This window comes from Coregonus clupeaformis, chromosome 29 (genome assembly GCF_020615455.1).
Source record: "Coregonus clupeaformis isolate EN_2021a chromosome 29, ASM2061545v1, whole genome shotgun sequence".
NCBI lineage: Eukaryota > Metazoa > Chordata > Actinopteri > Salmoniformes > Salmonidae > Coregonus > Coregonus clupeaformis.
Window position 1 is genome coordinate 36,849,891 of NC_059220.1, and position 22,334 is coordinate 36,872,224.

Below are 22,334 nucleotides of genomic sequence, written 5' to 3' on the forward strand. Positions count from 1 at the left end.
ACAGGAATGGGAACAGTTTTACACTGAGGAGTCGGAGGATGACGACGACGATGAGTTTCTGTTCCCTAACTCGTGGGGGCTCCCGGAGGAGTCCTCACTGGAGGAGGATTGGGCGCGGAGAGAGAAGGACTGGAACAGTCGTGGATCTCCAATGGCAGTTCCCAGTCCGGCACGGCCCGTGCCTGCCCCAAGCACCAAGCCAGTGGTGCGTGTTCCCAGTCCGGCACGGCCCATGCCTGCTCCTCGCACCAAGCCAGTGGTGCGTGTACCCAGTTCAGCACGGCCCGTGCCTGCTCCTCGCACCAAGCCAGTGGTGCTAGTTCCCAGTCCGGCACGGCCCGTGCCTGCTCCTCGCACCAAGCCAGTGGTACGTGTTCCCAGTCCGGCACGGCCCGTTCCAGGAGGACAGAAACACGCACCTAAAATGGAGTCAGTAGGTAGAGTCGGTCCGTCCGGATCTTTGGAGGAACGTATCCAACGGCAGGCGAGCAGGATCCAGGCTCTCGGCAGCGCAATGGAGCGCGTGGTGAGTACATTGGAGCGATGGGAGAGAGGTGGCGTTTCTACACCTCCTCCAACCACACAACTCACCCGACCTCCAGCGACGGTCCCCTGCAGGGAGCACTTTAGCGTGTTGGTGCCCAGTCTGGGGCCGGCAACCAGCCCAACTACAGGGTTGGAAACCACCTCTGCGTCGGTGCCCAGGGTGGGCACGACGTACAGCCCCGTTTTGGAGCTGTACGTCTGGTGCCCAGTCTGGGGCTGGTAACCAGTCCTACTACAGGGCTGGAATTTTCCTCTGCGTCGGTGCCCAGGCTAGGCACGGTGTTTAGTCCTGCTCCAGAGATGGGGATGGATACGGGTCCGGTCAGCTGCTCCACTCCGGAGCCAGAGCAGTCCGCTCCACCGGTGCCCAGTCTAGCTCCAGTCAGCGGCTCTAATCCGGAGTCAGAGCAGTCCGCTCCACCAGTGCCTAGTCCAGCTCCGGTCAGCGGTTCCACTCCGGAGCCAGGAGCATTCCGCTCCACCGGGGTCCAGTCCAGTTCCGGTCAGCTGAACCACTCCGGAGCCAGAGCAGTCCGCTCCACCGGTGCCTAGTCCAGCTCCGGTCAGCGGCTCCATTCCGGAGCCAGAGCAGTCCGCTCCACCGGTGCCTAGTCCAGCTCCGGTCAGCGGCTCCACTCCGGAGCTAGAGCATTCCGCTCCACCGGGGTCCAGTCCAGCTCCGGTCAGCTGCTCCACTCCAGAGCCAGAGCAGTCCGCTCCACCGTGGTCCAGTTCAGCTCCGGTCAGCGGCTCCACTTCAGACCCAGAAGTCAGCCCCTCTCCAGGGTCAGGGCCTCCCACACCAGGGTCCAGACAGGGCTTGGTGCATCGCGGGAGGATTGCCGATCCAGGCCCAGACGTCAGCCCCTCTCCAGGTTCGGGGTCTCCCACACCAGGGTCCAGACAGGGCTTGGTGCATCGTGGGAGGAAGGAGAGGGGAAGCATCGCGCCGAGGTCCAGACCAGACCAGGGGTGCAATGGGGAGGCAGAGAGGGAGAGGTCGTCACGCCCGGAGCCGGATCCGCCTCCGAGGCTGAAAGCCCACCCGGACCCTCTCCTGTCATGTCAGGTTTGTGCGGCCAGAGTCCGCACCTTTGGAGGGGGGGGGGTACTGTCACGCCCTGACCTATAGAACTCTAGTTTGTTGAGTCAGGGTGTGGAAATCTATGTTAGATATTCTATGTTTACGTTCTAGTTTTCAATTTCTATGTCTGGCCGGGTATGATTCCCAATCAGAGGCAGCTGTCGCTCATTGTCTCTGATTGGGGATCATACTTAGGTAGCCTATTGCCTACTGTGTATTGTGGGATCTTGTTCCTGTTAGGCTGGTATGTGTATAGCCCTTTGGACTTCACGTTACGTTGTTTCTTGTTTTGTTAAATGTTTATTTAGTTAATAAACATGTACGCTTTTCACGCTGCACCTTGGTCCGACCCGTCTCTCAACGTACGTGACAAAAGGATATTTTCTCCAAACGATTTGAGGGAGTGCGCACATACGGCTATTCTGTGTTGAGTGGTAAACAAATAAATAGGTAATCCAATATGCTTAATTTATTGTTATTCATGTAACTTTAGTTGTTCTATAAACGTTGGGCTATATGTTTTGATTATCAATACAATGTAAGGCTGCATGATGCGACTCTAATGATGATTTGAAAAAAGTCGCTTGAAAGGCATGAGCTCTCGTTGTCTTTTGATTAGGCTGTACACACTATATCAGTCACTCATTCACAATTTGACAAGCACTTGATAATGCCTAGAATTTCACGGTGTCATCCCCTTTTGTGGCCGTAATGCACCCTAAAATAATCCATGCCTTTTGCGGCCAGTGGCCATTGTGCCCTTCTCCCTGAGTGCTGATCGCTCCGAATCACCTCTCACTCACATGGCTCTCCATCACGTGATCGGGTCTTTCTCACAGGCTACAAGTGAAGACGGACACATCGGGGACGCAACTGCGCGCGTCCTTATCCAATTCTGAGGTGTATATTGAAGATATTAGAAGAACTGTCCACATGTACTTTTCGTCAGCCAACTAGATGAGTAGGCCTAACGAACAGCAAAAGCACTAGCCTATGTCAATCTACTATCCCCCATAGTACAAAAGTCGACCTATTCTATTCCATGCGAGAAATAAATATTCCAAACATAGTCTGGGACATTTGTGGGATGCAATAGATCCCATATTAATGCAACCACTAGCGTCCCCAAAAAAAATGTACGCAATGTGGCTGACGCAGCAGATCAGAACGTTTAGCTTAAAATGTTGATAAACTATTAGGCAATTTCTTCACATTATAAGCACAGCAATGCGCACATGGTAGTAGGCTATAAGCGCGAATGTTCTATTAGCGGAAAACACCATTATCAAAAGACCGCAAATGCAATTATGCATGTAATGCTTTTATTATAAAGGTGCATTTTTATGGTGAAAATTATCTTCCCCAAACTTGAAACTCACGCGCTGCTTATGTATGCCAGTTAGGCTCTATACCCCTTGTAAAGGGGATGAATGTGCTTAATTTTAAGAATTAATTTGGCCACTTTAGTTGTGATACAAACCTTATCAAAACATATAGGTGTATGGGCTAGGCTACATGAGGTGTGCGACTATGATTAGAAAAAGTCACAGAAAAAGGCTTTGTTTCTTATGCTGGGCATCATTCCCAAGTGATAAAATATAATTCACAAGTGATAGGCTAATATTGTCACCCATCAGACTATTCTTGATTTAATATTGTCTTTACATATAGTAAATAATATATGTGTGAAATTTGTTTTGATTTAGAATGGACCATTATCATGCACCTGTATCGAAACATGTCATCTATGCACTTAAATAGCTAATGGAGGACCCTTTTCGCATGGTTCATTTTCATGCCAGCTAGGTAGGCTATACTCCTGTTGTAAATATAAGCAATGTGCTTAATATTATGAAAGTTGAGAAATAAATATAGTAGGCCTAGCCTATAGAAAGCTGATGGGATCCTCCTATTTTTAGTAGAGGCCATCACTCTGTTTTCTCGCGCAATTGCATAGCCTATAGAAATGTTGCGCAACATGAGCTCATGGGCTCTCATGAAGTGTTTGATTCGATTTTCGATTACATTTGCACTGATGTCAGAGTGATTAGAGGGACAATACAGTGCTGAGTACCAGGCAGTTAGCAAGTTTGGTAGGCTACTAATGACTAGCAGCAGCATCAGAGCTTGGAGAAGCCTAATTACCGTGACTGAACGGTCACGTGGAATTTGACTGTCTTCATGACTCGTGACTGCCGGTGTTGCAGTAATATGGTCACCGCAACAGCCCTAGTATTTACTGCTTGAGGCTCCGGGAGGACTAGTCTCAAATCAACCCCTCGCCCCTACCCCCATATCCCTGCCCCTGGACACCTGTTGTAAATCTGATTGATGGAACTAAGAAATGAAGACCTTCATTCCAAGTCATACATCAATTTTCAGAAATGTTGGTAAAATATGAGAACAGTAATATTTTACACACACATGAAGGTACCCATAAGCAATCATTAACAACATTAAGGTCTTCAAATATTACCTTCACTTTGCCTTTCAATTGTCTGTGTCTCCATCAGATTGTCTGTGTTTATAAGTGTGTGTGAGTGTGTGTAGTATGTGTGCAGACTGTTTCTATAAGCACCAGAGGGGTAACAGACAGTATCTGAGAGACACTCCAACATCACTTAACTACTTCCTGTGTCCACTGAGCCTCAGGCTAGAGAGAGAGAGAGAGAGAGAGAGAGAGAGAGAGAGAGAGAGAGAGAGAGAGAGAGAGAGAGAGAGAGAGAGAGAGAGAGAGAGAGAGAGAGAGAGAGAGAGAGAGAGAGAGAGAGAGAGAGAGAGAGAGAGAGAGAGAGAGCGCGAGAGACAGAAAGGGGGGGGGGGGATTTTAGTATGGTTCGATCGTAATCATTGTGTTGTGTAGTGTTGTGCCATGTGTTGAGTTGTGTCATGTTTTACAGGGTGTGTCCTTCTAACTAAATCAAGCCTAACATATCCTGCCCACTTCTCACCACTCTGCCAGTCAGCACCACCAAACAGGCTCTGGGAGCTAATGCAAGTCTTCAGCTCTCAGACAAGCTTACTCATCACACTAGCAAGGTTCATTGTGTCCATTGTGTTGTGACTGTGTGTTTGTGGCATCCTGTGTACATCCTAACCACTGTCATGGAATACAATACATCTGAGAGAGAGAATGAAACCATATGACCTTAGTACTCCTCCTCAGCCTGTTTCCATATGCTGCTTCCTGATTGTAGATTTATTCTACACTATAGGCTGCAGTTTGGAAAAGAAACTCCAGCAGGCCGGCCATTTTGGATGCTCCGCAATGTGTGATCAAACCATAGCCCTGACAAAGGTCTATTGATAGAAACATTGGTTGGCCACCCATGTTCTATATCAACAGTGGGAAGCATAAAACATATTCATAACACTAATGGACATAGTGATTCATGTAGTGTTTTTGACTATAGGTCTTAAGGTGCTTTACATTGTATGGGGGGGAAAGACATCCGATTCACCACTAATATGTTGTCCCACCTTGATGGATGAAGTTCGGCAGCCATTTTGTGCCAGAAGGCTCACTCCATATCGCTGTATCAGCACTCTTTAAATATCATCCCCTGATAATGGGAACAATTTCTATACAGTAGCTCTCTCTCTCTCCTTTTCTTTCTTCCTCTCCCTAGCTCCCTCTCCGTCTAGACACACAAACACGCATGCAAGCACATGCGTGTGTTCGTGTGCGTGTGGCTACTCGATTGGGTGCCAGCACTTGACTGATAGCGGGACCCTTCCTGATTAGACAGCAGCAGTTATACACTACTAAAGCATGTTATTAGTATCATGGGGCTATGCTACAGTCTAAGCTATATGCTACTACGGTATAATGTGAAGACAATGGCTGAATGATGTCTCTTTGACTGGGCGTTGTGCCCACTCAGCACTCTCAAGGAAAATGGAGGGGGGAAAAAAAGTTTCACGGTAAAGAGAAAATAATAGAAATGGGAAGAAAGAAAATTGACTTCTATATCTTCTCCTGCCTCTATTCCACGCATGTACGGACACGGACAGACACGCATGCACGCACACCTACGCATGTACACACACAAACACTAACACAGTGTATTTCCAGTAGCACCCTGGGCAGTGTGCCAGGCAGGCCTCCGAGAGGTGACCTTGAGACAGGGCTGAGGGGGACAGGAGATGGAGGAGAGAAAAGGAGGGATGGATGGAGAGTGCTTCAAATGAGTGAGGGAAGGGGGGGAGGGAATGAAGGATACAAAAGGGGTGTAAGGGATGAATGCGACAGGGGGGGATGAAAAAGGGCTAGGGGTGTACGCAGTGGTGGAAAAAGTACTAAAATGTCATACTTGAGTAAAAGTAAAGATACCTTAATAGAAAATGACTCAAGTAAAAGTGAAAGTCACCCAGTAAAGTACTACTTTAGTAAAAGTCTAAAAGTATTTGGTTTTAAATATAGTTTTAAAATAAGTATCAAAAGTAAATGTAATTGCTAAAATATACTTACTTACGTATTCAAATAAAAAATATAAATCATTTCAAATTCCTATTAAGCAAACCAGACAATTTTCTAGTTTTTTATTTATTTACAGATAGCCAGGGGCACACTCCAACACTCAGACATAATTTACAAACTAAGCATTTGTGTTTAGTTAGTCCGCCAGATCAGAGGCAGTAGGGATGACCAGGGATGTTCTCTTGATGAGTGGGTGAATTTGACAATTTTCCTGTCCTGCTAAGCATTCAAAATGTAACAAGTACTTTTGGATGTCAGGGAAAATGTATGGAGTAAAAAGTACATTATTTTCTTTAGGAATGTAGTGAAGTAAAAGTTGTCAAAAATAGAAATAGTAAAGTAAAGTGCAGACACCCCCCCAAAATACTTAAGTAGTACCTTCAAGTATTTTTACTTAAGTACTTTACACCACTGGGTGTACAACAGGGGAGAGAGAGGGAGAAACAAGTCAAGAGAGAGGGGGAACAAGGGGAGATGAGGGAGAGAGAGGGGGAACAAGGGGAGATAAGAGAGAGAGGGGGAACGGGGGAACGGGGGAGATGAGAGAGAGAGGGGGGAACGGGTGAGATGAGAGAGAGAGGGGGGAACGGGTGAGATGAGAGAGAGAGGGGGAACAGGGGAGATGAGGGAGAGAGAGGGGGAACAGGGGAGATGAGGGAGAGAGAGGGGGAACAGGGGAGATGAGGGAAAGAGAGGGAACAGGGGGTAAGGTAGATGAGGGGGTACAGGGAGATGAGGGATAGAGAGAGATGGAAGTGTGGGAGGGAGATGGGGGGAGGTGAGGGACACGAAGGGAGATGAGGGGAGGAGGGAGAGAGGAGGGAGTTGAGGGGGAACAGGGGTGCGACAGGAGAGTTCCCTATAGTCCTCATTACCAGGATATGAATTATTATACACAGAATAAGAACATAGAGCACTAACACTACACTCCATCTCTCTCTCTCTCTCTCTCTCTCTCTCTCTCTCTCTCTCTCTCTCTCTCTCTCATGTTCTTTTACATACTTTAGAAATGCTCTTGATGATTCTTCTCTTTTCTCTCTCTCTCCCTCTCTCACATGCCCTCTCTCCTTCCTCCTGCTTCTATCTCTCTTCCTAATCCTAACAATTTCTGTTAAGAGCCTCAAGGCTGTCCTTTCCCAGAAGCCTTTGTTCCAAGAGGTGTCCTCACCTTCCCTCCAGTTATCACTCTCACCACTCTGGGGACAGCCTCCACTCACTCACACACACACACACACACACACACACACACACACACACACACACACACACACACACACACACACACACACACACACACACACACACACACACACACACACACACACACACACACACACACATGCACACACACATGCACACACACACATTCACAAACACACATGCACACACACACACACACACACACACACACACATATATGCACACACACACACACACACACACACATATATATGCACACACACACACACACACACACACACACACACACACACACAAACACACAAATACACAAATACATAAACACGCATGCACACGCACACAAACAAACACACACATGCACACATGCGCACATACACACATGCACACGTACACACACGAGCACACACACACACACAGACACACTTTGTCTGACCCCCATGGCTAATACACATCATCAGGGCCGATGATATAATCAAATCCACCCTACATGACTCGACACTCGGGACAGACGGTAACTGGATTTCAGAGGACAAGGGAGGACAGTGGACAGACAAAACCTCAGTTCAACCTCACAGTTCCTCCTCTCTCTTTGGTCAACAAATAGAAGGAGACATTTTGAAAAATAAGGTAAATCCCTGTTGAAATGGGCCTCCAAAGCCTGACGCAGAATATAACAATAACACATTTTCTTTACCCTATTTCCAATTCCACTTTCTTTTCTATTTAACTCTTTCTTCCCAATTCTATCTGGCTCTTTCCACGGATAGAGTACATTTTGGACAAAATAAACTATTCATTTCACAAAATGTGTACATTCTGTCCAAAAGAGCACATGTTCAACTTCAACTTGACTATAGTAAGTGCCAATAACATGCCATTAAAGTAACAGGGTGGACTGTAACAGGGGTGAGGTTTTCATCTAACATCAGCCATAAATCCTCTTGTGACAGGGGGAATGGTAACCTTTTCCCCAGGCTCGAATTGCTGGTGCATAGAGCTGGTAACACTATGCTACAAAGTGGGAGAGGGAGCGAGACTGCTCCAACTGTATTAGATGGGAAAATTGCCATTCAAAATACTACGTTTTATCCCATTGACCATATTATGTTTGGAAAGCCCAATTGATTCTGAGTTTGGGCATTTAACGTTTATATGTGAAAACAATTTCTAAGACGTGTACTTTCAGATTTTCCGAAACTCACTTCCTTGTTTAAAACACTTCCGCTGTAAGCGCTTTGAAGTCCACAATGTAGAGGGGAGGTTCTCAGGGTTGTGCAAGATAGTGAGGGACTGAGAGATCAGCCAATTAAAACCAGCGGTTGTTTCGTCTGCTCTTGCCATAGACTTCCAGTGAAGTTCTGAATCTCTGTAAAACCAAACGGTTTGACATAGAGAGAGCTGGCTAGTGGACGAGATTAGGGGAATGGAAGCTTGTTGTGTGCAACATGGAGGGGCAATTGAATGCAAGCTTCACAAAAAAATGTCAATCGTTAAAACATTTCTAGCCTATCTATCTATGGGTAACAGGGTTGAAAATATTATGCTCGATGCACTAAGTTTTCCACCACAAAACACCAGAAAATTGCCAAAATGAGTAGAACCAGCTCACCTACTTATACACTATGATTTGACTATTATACAGTATGTTCATTGTTTATTTTGAAATAATAATTTTAAAAGGAATAGTTTCACCATATTAAAACGAGAGTTCAGTTCACGTAACAGGATTGACCTTAAAATGAGGGACAGACGTAAATTAATCACTAATCACATGAAATAAATAATAATCTTCTGAAATGACTTTGTCAAAGCAACAAAATAACTAGGGCTTTACAATGATGGTGGAAACTTGGAGAAATGTTGGGGTTAAGTGGGTTAAAATCCTCCTAGGAGTCGAGGGACCTGTCAAAATGCTTTATTGCAAGTCTTTATTCATATAAAACATCTATATTAAGGTGGTCTATATTAAAGGGCACTTCATTGAATATAAAAGGATTCAAAAATGCAATATTTGTGCACAATTCGTACTTAAAATATCAAAGGGATGCAAAATGTACTCAAATCGTGGAACAACCCATCTTCTTGCATTTCAGAATGTCTATCATCACACACACAAGCATGCATGTACTCACACACAGACACAGCGTACCTGGTAGGGGTAGAGTGTGACTCCTCCTCCGTTGGTGCGAGACATGTACTGGTGAGCCTGCAGGGCTGCTGTACTCAGCACTGCTCCGCTACTGGAACTGTTCCCGTTATTACCAGGGCTGTGTGGCGGCTGGGCCGACTGGACACCGGTGGCTTTACTGGAGTGTGCCGGGGAGCCGTTCCTCCTCTCCACCCCCAGGCCTACTCCTAGGGAACTGGGCTTGGAACCTTGGCGGGAGTACCCTCCCTGGTGCACCGGGGATGGAACCGGCGATGAGGATGCCGGGGCTGGCGCAGAAGAGGCTGCATGGGTAGATGTTTGCCTCACAGAAGCTGCACCTGGGCTGGGGTTGGAAGCAGCATGGCTGAGGCTGGAGAAGGACGCAGTAGAGGACGTTGGAGGCACGGTAGGGTGGTGTGGGTTTGGACAGGGATGGGGGTAGGCTGCTGCGGCTGACGGGAGGTAAGCCCAGTCCCATGGGGCTGTGGGGCCCTGTGGAGGGCCACCGCGGCTGGGCAGGGTGGGTGGCGAGCTGGGGGACAGATCCCACTGGTCCATGGTCAGCACCATGTGGACTGCTTCCTGTTTCAGCTGGGTCAGGTGGGTGGAACACACATCACAGCGACTGTCACGCTCGTTCCAGGCCCGCCCTGAGCTGTTGGGCACCTGGAGCTTGTCATGGAGGAGGAGGGAGAAGGAGGGATCCTACAGAGAGAAAAGGAAAGAGGTGGTTAGTTAAATGATTTTAGTCAAGTAATTCATATAGATTGCTAGCACTACATCTAGACACCGCATAGGACTGTAGAGCTGAAAGACGCTGTGGTTGATTCTGATGGTAGTGTAAGTAAAGCAACCAACGCAGAAGCTTATACACACACACACACACACACAGACACATGTTTGAGCACTTTGATGCTCTCTGTTCAGAGAGATAAAACAGTCAACTGAACAAACAGAAATGTATTTCTCCTGCCTGACTTTGTTTGCTTGTTTGGTTTAGCAGAAGAAGAAAGACAAACGCAAAACTCATTAACCAAGTTGATCAGAGAGAGATAGAAACTAGAGACAGAGAGAAAGGAAGAGAGAGAATGGGAAAAGGGAGAGATAGAGAGATGAAGAGAGAAAAGAAGAGAGAAAAAAAAAAGAGGGAGGGAGGTTTTCAGTGGCTGGCAGGCCTCACCAGTAGACTCCTAACCAAACCTACAGCCCGCAGACACACACAGACCTGATCACAGCAATACATTTACAAACAAACACACACCATACATGCATGCACACACACACACACAAACCCACACATGCTATTCTATTCAGACACACAGCCCTGAACACAGCAATAAATGATATGCCTGATATAAATGAGTTGAGAACACTCTCTCTCTCTCTCTCTCTCTCTCTCTCTCTCTCTCTCTCTCTCTCTCTCTCTCTCTCTCTCTCTCTCTGCCTGACTCTCTCCCTCTCTTCCTATCGGCCTGACTCTCTCCCTCTCTTCCTCTCGCCCCCCCCTCTCTCTCTGCCCCTATTTCTCCCCCTCTCTCTCCCCCTCTCTCTCTCCCCCTTTCTCTCTCTGTCTCTTTTTCTGTCCCCCTGTCTCTCTCCCTATTCATGACATCAAACAGAATGATGACTGAGGGTGAAAAGGCATTCAGCCTCACTCTTACGGACACTCTCCTAGATATATAAAGCCTGGAGCCTGAAGCCAGCTATATTCTCTAGTAAACCTTCCACTATGACCTATACGCCTATCACCAGGGAAGTGTGTGTGTGTGGATATGTGTGTGTGTGTGTGTGTGTGTGTGTGTGTGTGTGAGAGAGAGAGAGAGAGTAGAGAGAGAGAGAGAGAGAGAGAGAGAGAGAGAGAGAGAGAGAGCACATTCACATCAAATGTGTATAATAGTCTTTGTGTGACTGTCTGGCTTAGTTGGTAGAGCATGGCGCTGGCAATGCCAGGATTTGTGGGTTCGATTCCCACTGGGGTCACCCATATGAAAATGTATGCAGAATATATTATTATATTACAGTATATCAGGGGTTTTCTTCCACAGGTAAACATAAGTTACTCAAAGGCGCAATATGTAACTTTGTGGGCGACCCAACCAATTTCACATAGGAATTTGAGTTATAGATCTGTTATTCTTATTGAAAGCAAGTCTGATAAGCGGTAGATCCGTTCTATGTGCGCTATTTTTTATGATTTCCGTCTTTGTTATTGTGTTGCTCTACCAAAGGGCCTAAAACATATAAAGATGAGGATGTAACGATGCCCATGTGACTGTCTTTACACTGATCTGTCTACGTGCTCTCTCTCACCCCCCTTCTGACTTTATGGCTGTGGTAACTAGTGACGACCCATCAGTCAGGACTCTTTTGTTCAACTTCTGTTCATAACATCACTAAAACCAACCATGATAACTGACAGAGCCGGTATTGTGCTTTGGTGTGTGTGTGTGTATGCTTGTGTGTGTGGAGGGGGGATATGGTTCCCTTCTTTCCTTGTCCACACCGATCCACTTCCCTCCTCCCCCTATCCCCTTGCTCCTTCCATCCCTCCCTCTACCCCTCGCTCCCTCTCTCCTCAGTATAAGCTGGGTTTTCATCCTTTAATTGGAAGCATTCAGACGCTACAAATCTCTTACCTCCCCGGCTCCACTCTCGGTACCAAAGCAAACAAACACACACGTGCGCACACACACACACACACTGCTCTCAATATATATATCAAAGTAAATAAACAACATTAAGCCCCTCTGTGTCTCCCCTGTGCTCTCCCCCATCTTTTAATCCCACCTTTATTACCATAGAAATAGTGTGTGTGTGTGTGTGTGTGTGTGTGTGTGTGTGTGTGTGTGTGTGTGTGTGTGTGTGTGTGTGTGTGTGTGTGTGTGTGTGTGTGTGTGTGTGTGTGTGTGTGTGTGTGTGCATGTGTTATTAAAACCCTTTCACAGAAGCTTGGCTGAGTCAATTACCATGCCCTTACAGAGGATGTCCCAGTGCACACCAAACACACAGACACACACACACATAGGTCCCATTACACCAAACCCTGGAGCTAGGGGTGAAGGGTCAGAAGTTACAAAGAAGCTACTGACAAGTCTCCAGAACCTTCCATACTGCATATTCTCCAGTAGGGGAACTGAAACTTATGATTCACAAACGTGTACAGGTACAATAATTTGATGTTTCTGCATACTGAATGCGACAAAACTATTTTAAAGTCTAATGACATCATAATGCAGACAGTGAACCAAACAGAACAGAGCCCCCAGGAGCATGCTAAATGGGCCACCAACTGGAATGCGTGGTATTACAACGTTTGTTCACGTTACATTTCACATTCCTGCTGGCACATTGATTGGTGGTGTTTATAAATGTTTACATACTATACTGTTTTTTCAAATGTCACTAGAAGTGTTTGTGTTGAGTATACTGTATTCCAGTCTATTCCAGCCATGCCTTATCCTGCGTCTAGTATGAAGCATGTTCAGACATTAAGTTTAACTAGCAGTGGATAAATGGGTTCATATTTTCTCAATGGGCTGACTGTTACACTGTATAAACAGAATGTATACCAGAGGGCTCCAAAACCTCTCTCAATCCCACCTCTGTTACCATCTGTGCTGCTGAGACTGACCAATGTGTGTGTGTGTGTGTGTGTGTGTGTGTGCAACAAGATCTCACAAAAGTATGAAATTGACTTCAGAATCCGACGTGTGTACACAGGGGGATAAATGTTGATTTTTGACGGGGATAAACGTTGATTTTTGACGGTTAAGTTTGGGCATTAATTCAGAATGGTTAAGTTAAGGGTTGGGATAGTGTTAAAACAGAAACACCTCGACGGTTAAGTTTAGGCATTGATTCTGAATGGTTAAGGTAAGGGTTAAGGTTTAGGATTATAACAAAAAATTAGTGCCTAGCACTGGGATTGGAACCGAGAGCCTTGGAACCGGAGCGTGCGGCTTACCCCATCCGCCATCCCCGTCCACAACGCCCTAGCAAGCCGCGAGCCTACTTGATGGTAATGGGGCTCACCGTTGCCCCTAGTGGTCGGAATTGAAGGCGATTCCCAACGTCCTGGGAACCTGGACGGATGTTGAATATTGCCTTCGATTAGATGTTACCTGGCTGATGTGAGTGAGTGAGTGAGAGTGTGTGTGTGTGTGTGTTTGTGTTTGTCCATGATTCAGACCACAGACAGGCCCACAAAGCAGCCCTTCATACCAACACAGAACACACACACACACACACACACACACCATTATGTTCTGAAAGACCACCTCGTGATCCTGAAACCGAGCATTAGCCTACATCAACAAATCAGACCCACAACAGAAAGAGGACACACACACCGACTGTCAGTTGAGGGTTTGTGTGTGTGAGGGAAGAAAGGGGGTTTAGGTGGGTACCTTGGCCCTACATATACAACAATGCCTTCCCACATGAACAGACAGACTGACAGACAGATATTCAAACAAAAGACACATGTTCAGTTGTGACTGACATGACCCATTACACAAGCACACCCTCCCCCTCCAAGTGAAATGAATTACGTTTCCTTCAGCGTGTTCTTTCAACTCCGTCAGTGTTCTCTCTCCCTCTCTCTCTACCCTTTTGACATTCTCTCTCTCTCTACCCTTACCTCTCTACCCTGAAAAGAAAAAGAAAACCAAGCAAAACAGATACGCTCCTGCTGACTAACAACCCATGTTTGAGAGTTTTATGTCCAAGAGAACAGGAGGGGAGGAGAGGAAAGAGAGAGGACAGAGAGGGAGGGAGAGAAAAGGGATGGAGAGAGAGCGAGAGAGGGAGGGAGGGAGGGGGGATGGAGGGAGAGAAGGAGACAGAAAAGGAGGACAGGGTGAGAGGGACAGTAATATACCCCGTTCAGCCTGCAAACCACACACACACACACACCACACACACACACACAAACCACACACACACACAAACCGGCACACACACACACAAACCACACACACACACACACACACCGGCACACACACCAGAAAAGCGGCCAAGAGAGCAATAAAGGCAACATGGTGCCCAGTGTCTGAGATGAGGACCTCGTTGTTCTAAATTAGCTGAGGTTGGGGTGGCTGCCAAAACGCTCCAAACAAAAAGAAAACAGTGAAGATAGAGCAGGGATTTTTCAGATCGGAATGATGAGTGTGCGTGCGTGTGTGTGTAAAAGCAGATAGACAGAGAAAGTGAGACCTAGGCCCACACGAGCATTGTGTACTAAATCACAGCACAGCCTTTCACTCAGTATTACCTCTGCTTACAGCCCACTTTACATCCTACTAACAACACCTAATGAGGCCTTGGACACCCTCACACTCTCCTCACTCTTTCTCCTTCCTCCCTTCCTCCTTCCTCGCTTCCTTTCTCTGTCCTCAGCCTTTGCCCGTTAATGATGAGTGTATTAGACAGAGGTGATAAATGAAAGCGATAATTCAATCTGAAGCTTTTATCTCAGTTCATCTCTCTGTCTGACGCAGAGTCCACTCCTATCTGTGTGACTGATTTAACACCCAGGCTTGACAAGGACAACGCTTTGTAACAGTGTGTGTGTGTGTGTGTGTGTTATTATCATTGCTGTATGTCCATCATGCCTCAGGACATTGACTAACCGACACACAGACTCTATGGAGAAAACATTAGTTCATAAATACAGTGAGGGAAAAAAGTATTTGATCCCCTGCTGATTTTGTACGTTTGCCCACTGACAAATACATGATCAGTCTATAATTTTAATGGTAGGTTTATTTGAACAGTGAGAGACAGAATAACAACAAAAAAATCCAGAAAAAACGCATGTCAAAAATGTAATAAATTGATTTGCATTTTAATGAGGAAAATAAGTATTTGACCCCTCTGCAAAACATGACTTTGTACTTGGTGGCAAAACCCTTGTTGGCAATCACAGAGGCCAGACGTTTCTTGTAGTTGGCCACCAGGTTTGCACACATCTCAGGAGGGATTTTGTCCCACTCCTCTTTGCAGATCTTCTCCAAGTCATTAAGGTTTCGAGCCTGACGTTTGGCAACTCGAACCATCAGCTCCCTCCACAGATTTTCTATGGGATTATGGTCTGGAGACTGGCTAGGCCACTCCAGGACCTTAATGTGCTTCTTCTTGAGCCACTCCTTTGTTGCCTTGGCTGCGTGTTTTGGGTCATTGTCATGCTGGAATACCCATCCACGACCCATTTTCAATGCCATGGTAGGTTCTCACCCAAGATTTGACGGTACATGGCCCCGTCCATCGTCCCTTTGATGCGGTGAAGTTGTCCTGTCCCCTTAGCAGAAAAACACCCCCAAAGCATAATGTTTCCACCTCCATGTTTGACGGTGGGGATGGTGTTCTTGGGGTCATAGGCAGCATTCCTCCTCCTCCAAACACGGCGAGTTGAGTTGATGCCAAAGAGCTCCATTTTGGTCTCATCTGACCACAACACTTTCACCCAGTTCTCCTCTGAATCCTTCAGATGTTCATTGGCAAACTTCAGACGGGCCTGTATATGTGCTTTCTTGAGCAGGGGGACCTTGCGGGCGCTGCAGGATTTCAGTCCTTCACGGCGTAGTGTGTTACCAATTGTTTTCTTGGTGACTATGGTGCCAGCTGTCTTGATATCATTGACAAGATCCTCCCGTGTAGTTCTGGGCTGATTCCTCACCGTTCTCATAATCATTGCAACTCCACGAGGTGAGATCTTGCATGGAGCCCCAGGCCGAGGGAGACAGTTATTTTGTGTTTCTTCCATTTGCGAATAATCGCACCAACTGTTGTCACCTTCTCACCAAGCTGCTTGGCGCTGGTCTTGTAGCCCATTCCAGCCTTGTGTAGGTCTACAATCTTGTCCCTGACATCCTTGGAGAGCTCTTTGGTCTTGGCCATGGTGGAGAGTTTGGAATCTGATTGATTGATTGCTTCTGTGGACAGGTGTCTTTTATACAGGTAACAAGCTGAGATTAGGAGCACTCCCTTTGAGAGTGTGCTCCTAATCTCAGCTCGTTACCTGTATAAAAGACACCTGGGAGCCAGAAATCTTTCTGATTGAGAGGGGGTCAAATACTTATTTCCCTCATTAAAATGCAAATCAATTTATAACATTTTTGACATGAGTTTTTCTGGATTTTTTTGTTGTTTTTCTGTGTCTCACTGTTCAAATAAACCTACCATTAAAATTATAGACTGATCATTTCTTTGTCAGTGGGCAAACGTACAAAATCAGCAGGGGATCAAATACTTTTTTCCCTCACTGTAGGCCAGTCATACCAGGCAAAACAGTGTCTCCTCTTCCTCTCCGCTACAGTCATACAGACTTACTGTAGCTACACAGAGCCTGTGACTGAAATGGAACTCTATTCCCTACTCTTTACACTATGTTTATCCACGTTTATCCAATCGAAACACGCTATCTTCTGATCCAGAGTCATGGGATTATGAGTTGCTCCAAATGTCAAATGTAGAAGGTTAAGGGCTAAGGTTTTGGATAGGGTTAAAACATTACGTTTTCTGAATTAATTCGGACTTAATACCTCAACTTAATCACTTCGAAATCTGACATTTGAAACAACTTTGAAATTTGACGTTTGAGAAACATGGATGGGCGTTTAATTCTGATGTGAGACTGTGAGAGCTTGTTGGATGAAACAGGACAAGCTCACACTGTTTATGTGTGTTTGTGTGTGTGTGTGGGGGGGGTGTCAGGTAAATGGCCTGCTCTAGCTGGAGAGTCAGAGAAGGGGCTTTTTCAAAGCAAGCCACTGATGACCACAGAACACACACAGACACAAACACACACACACACACACACACACACACACACACACACACACACACACACACACACACACACACACACACACACACACACACACACACAGACACAAAGACAGACAGAAAGACACACGGGTCACACACACACACCCTAATCTCTCCTCTATGCCTCTCTGTCTCTATCTTTTGGGGATTTGCCATAAAAGTAAGCTTGGCCGACATTGCTATGACCCCTCCCTCTCTCCCGCCCCCGCCCCCTCCTTCCATCTTCATCTCCTTCTCTCTCCCCCTTTCTCTCTCTCTCTTTCTAACCCCCAAACCCCTTCACCCTCATCTCACTCTCTCCCTCCCATCTCTCCTCTAATGCCGCTCTGTCCCTTTCTACCCCTCCCTCCTTTTTTCCAAGTCTCCCCTTCCTTCTCTCTCTGCCTCTCTCTCCTATCTCCCCCTCTCCTCTCTTGCCCCTCCTCCCCCCTCAGAGGGGAAATAGGAAATTAGAGCTCGGAGTAGAGCAACGAGAGTGGAAGAAGGGGAGGGGAAGGAGGAGAGGATGGGAGAGGGGGTGAGACAGGAAATGGAGCTAGTCTTACCCAGAATGCTGAGGGTTTATCGGCGTGTAATAAGTTCCAGATGGCTGCACACGGAAGGTGAGGTTGAACAACCCTCTCTCTCATTCTTTTTCTTCCTCTCTCTCTCCCCCTTTTTCATCTCTCTCATCCTTTTTTCACTTTCTCCCTCACTCTCATTTATTTTGTACTCTACCCTTTCCTTACTCTCTGCCTCTTTCTCTTTCACATGAAAACAAAGGCATCTTCGAAATACACACACACACACACACACACACACAGGTGCATCTCAGCAGGTCTGAGATCAGTGTATTGGTGCAGAAGAGAAGGATTCGGTTTATAGCACCTGTTCTGAGCACACACACACACACACACACACAGTAGGAGAGGTTAGCTGAAGAGTTAGTGAGACACAGACACCTAATCTTCACTGTAAGAGAATTAGCTACATAAACACTCACTCCTGTATATCTACTTATTTCCACTGAGTAGCCCTGTGTGCATTTGTGTGTGTGTGTGTTTGTGTGTGTGCTTTATCCACTCTGTAACATACAACCTGTGTGAGCGTGAATTAGATTGTGAAGGAATGAACCTTTTGTCCTCCTCTTTTCCTCCTCCAGACTGCACCTCTCAATTCCCACATTGTAACGGTCTTGTGTCCTTAAATAACACACACACTCATACGCCCACGCCCACACACACACACACACGAGGACTCTTCTGTGCTCATTCAAACAGATATAGGATCAAGGAGCAGTATTCAGTATACAGTATACAAATGTGTCACATTAATATCTACTTGCAGTATTCGAAACTGGCCTTGGATAACGTATAATCTGTAAATTGTTATTTTTCTCACTTTATGTGTTTTTTTTTCTGTGAGTAAAATGTGCTAACTGTAAAGCTCATTTCTGGCCTAATGAATTCCCATGTCTGAAGCCACACAGAGTAAAAACAGAACAGTTCTATCTTTAACCCTCTCCTCACAAACACTGTGACATCAGGGTTACACTAATGTTATTCTTGCAGCTGGAACCCCATCCACTATAACTGATGGATGGCTCTCAGCTTACAGTGTGTGTGTTATATGGGTTAGATGGATGGGGCTCTAGGGGGGAACAGACTCATTCTACCCCACAAATATCTTCACACTGGGGGGAGAGGGAGACCAGTAAAGGGAGGAAGGGGGGGGTGAGGTTAAGAGAAAAGAGTATAGGGGGAAAAGAGAAAGAGAGATGGAAGGAGGAGAGAAGGGTGCAAAAGTGGAGGGGGACATGGTGAGGGAGGGGGTGATATTGAGGCATGGTAAAAAGAAGAGGAGGAACGAGAGGAGAAAAGAATAGAGAAATAATGGAGAGAATGCTGTGACTTTATGTTGCTAACAGTTCCATTTACTCTGGCGCATGAAGGAGAATGATTATGGACTGTGTGTGTGTGTGTGTGTGTGTGTGTGTGTGTGTGTGTGTGTGTGTAATGATGCAGTCTGGTGTGTTACAGTCGAGAGAACAGTGGGGGAAGGTCAACAAAACAGAGGTTATAAACAACATCAAAAACACTCTGCTATCAGTTATACCGCCATAGATCACACACACACACACACACACACAGCCAGGCAGAGAGCAGTGCTGTGCTGAACAGTAGTGTGTGTCTGTTACCCCTCCATGGTAATGCTGCCACAGCAGACACCATCTCTCAACCTCACACACACTGCTCTCAGTCAGAGTGAGCTGGCACCTAGCATTACTGTCTATAGCACACTGACCTCAGATCCACACACACACGATTGCAATAACACAGGGACGAGTTTCTTCTGAGTGATGATTGTTTACATTATTACAGCATATCAATGAATAGTTGGCGTTTTATATCACTTGCACTTCTAGTGGCCTTCCAAACTGCCAGCGAATACAGGGAAAAATGCCTTTCAAATGATATTATTTTTAAATTAAATGTTTTGTCATTTAGCAGACGCTCTTATCCAGAGCGACTTACAGTTAGTGAGTGCATCAATTTTTTTCATACTGGCCCCCCGTGGGAAACGAACCCACAACCCTGGCGTTGCAAGCGCCATGCTCTACCAACTGAGCTACACGGGGCCAATAATATGCATATCCTTGCTTCAGGTCCTGAACTACAGGCAGTTAGATTTGGGTATGTCATTTTAGGCGAAAATTTAAAAAAAGGTTCCGATCCTTAAGAGGTTAAGACTTGCTGCCACTCCAATCTGTCCACAATACATTTTCAATTGATGGAGCACTATTACCACATATGAGTTAAATTGGTACAGCACTCTCACTAACGGCTGCAACAAATATAGCCTCTTACAAGGCAGGGATCTACAACAATACCATGGACCAACTAGTGGTCAAAAGGTTTTTGGCGCTCCAAAAATACGGTACGATGCTGTATTCTGTGGGATGGAATTACAGTACCATTCGATTTACAGAAATTCTTTCTCCACCCACAACATTTTCCCACAATGCACCATCATTTACAGTATGCTGCAGTAAAACATTTCACAGTATTTTACTGTGGATAACACCCCAAATTTTCTGTTACATTGTGGGAATAGAGAGGTGCAGTCTGGAAGAGGAGAAACACATTCTGTTACAATGGCGCCGGAGGGGATGGTTGCCGTTTTACGGGCTCCTAACCAACTATGCTATTTGGTTTGTTTTTACGCATTGTTTCTTTTTAAACTTATTTTGTACATAATGTTGCTGCTACTGTCTCTTATGACCAAAAAGAGCTTCTGGACATCAGCACAGCAATTACTCACCTCGAACTGGACAAATGTTTTTTATTTAACGAGTCCGACGCGAAGGATATACTGCTTTCTCGAGAACAGGCCCAAATCCCCATCATTGATGGGTGAAGAAAAGACAGAGAAAAACTACTATCCGTTCTATTGGCCAACGTGCAATCATTGGAAAACAAAATGGATGATCTACGATTAAGACTATCCTACCAACGGGACATTAAAAACTGTAATATATTATGTTTCACCGAGTCGTGGCTGAATGACAACGCGGATAATATAGAGCTGGCTGGGTTTTCTGTGCATCGGCAGGACAGAAAAGCTACATCTGGTAAGACGAGGGGCGGGTGTGTGTGTCTATTTGTCAATAACAGCTGGTGCGCGATCTCTAATATTAAAGAAGTCTTGAGGTATTGTTCGCCTGAGGTAGAGTACCTTATGATGAGCTGCAGACCACACTATCTACCAAGAGAGTTCTCATCTATATTATTCGTAGCCGTCTATTTACCACCACAAACCGATGCTGGCACTAAGACCGCATTCAACGAGCTAAATAAGGTCATAAGCAAACAAGAAAATGCTCATCCAGAAGCGGTGCTCCTGGTGGCCGGAGACTTTAATGCAGGCAAACTTAAATCCGTTTTACCAAATTTCTACCAGCATGTCACATGTGCAACCAGAGGGAAAAAAACTCTAGATCACCTTTACTCCACACACAGAGACACGTACAAAGCTCTCCCTCGCCCTCCATTTGGCATATCTGACCATGATTCTGTCCTCCTGATTCCTGCTTACAAGCAAAAACTAAAGCAGGAAGTACCAGTGACTCGCTCAATATGGAAGTGGTTAGATGATGCGGATGCTACGCTAGAGGACTGTTTGCTAGCACAGACTGGAATATGTTCCGGGATTCATCCAATGGCATGGAGGAGTGTACATTTACATTTAAGTCATTTAGCAGACGCTCTTATCCAGAGCGACTTACAAATTGGTGCATTCAACTTAGGATAGCCAGTGGGACAACCACATCTTGATCACAGTAAGTACACTTCTTCAAACAAGCAGCTGTGAGCAAAGTCAGTGCAATCAGGGAAAACTACATCTCGATCACAATATATACCACCTGTTCTCCCACGACTGCATGGCCAAACACAACTCCAACACCATCATTAAGTTTGCTGACGACACAACAGTGGTAGTAGGCTTGATCACCGACCACGATGAGACAGCCTATAGGGAGGAGGTCAGAGACCTGGCAGTGTGAGCAAGACAAAGGAGTTGATCGTGGAACACAGGAAAAGGCGGGCTGAACAGGCCCCCATTAACATCGACGGGACTAATAACATCTAACAACAACTAATAACAACAAGATTACTAATGTAAAGCATACTGTGTCCATAATAAGTATATAGGTTATAGGTTGAGAGCTTTTGTGGAAAAGATATTGCATATAGAAGCAAACCGGATGGACATCATGAAAATGATCGGAGAGGTTGAGGGTAGAGGAAGTTCAGTAGTAAAAACAAACAAAATATAATTATTGTAAAATTGACTGTGTCCATAAAAAGCTGGAAGTAGAGGCCTAAGCGTTGTTGTTCACTAGTTTACTCCAATTAGGGAAGGGGTGGTGGGGTTGGAAAGTAATAAAGGAAAATATTTTTTTTTAAAGGCTTTGTATATGTATATATATATGTATGTATATGTATTTATATGTATGTATGTGTATATGTATGTGTATGTGTATATATATATATATATATATATATATA

At 45.7% G+C, this 22,334-nt stretch overlaps 1 protein-coding gene across 3 annotated transcripts in view; it reads right to left on the reverse strand.

Annotated features, from left to right (window-relative positions):
• LOC121545073 (kinesin-like protein KIF26B) overlaps positions 1-22,334 on the reverse strand; it is a 150,927-nt gene that overhangs the window by 89,184 nt on the left and 39,409 nt on the right. For all 3 annotated transcript variants that reach the window (XM_041855442.2, XM_041855441.2, XM_041855440.2), the window contains exon 3: positions 9,460-10,164. In XM_041855442.2, the coding sequence (XP_041711376.1) occupies positions 9,460-10,164 (705 nt within the window). The remainder of the gene's footprint in view (positions 1-9,459; positions 10,165-22,334) is intronic.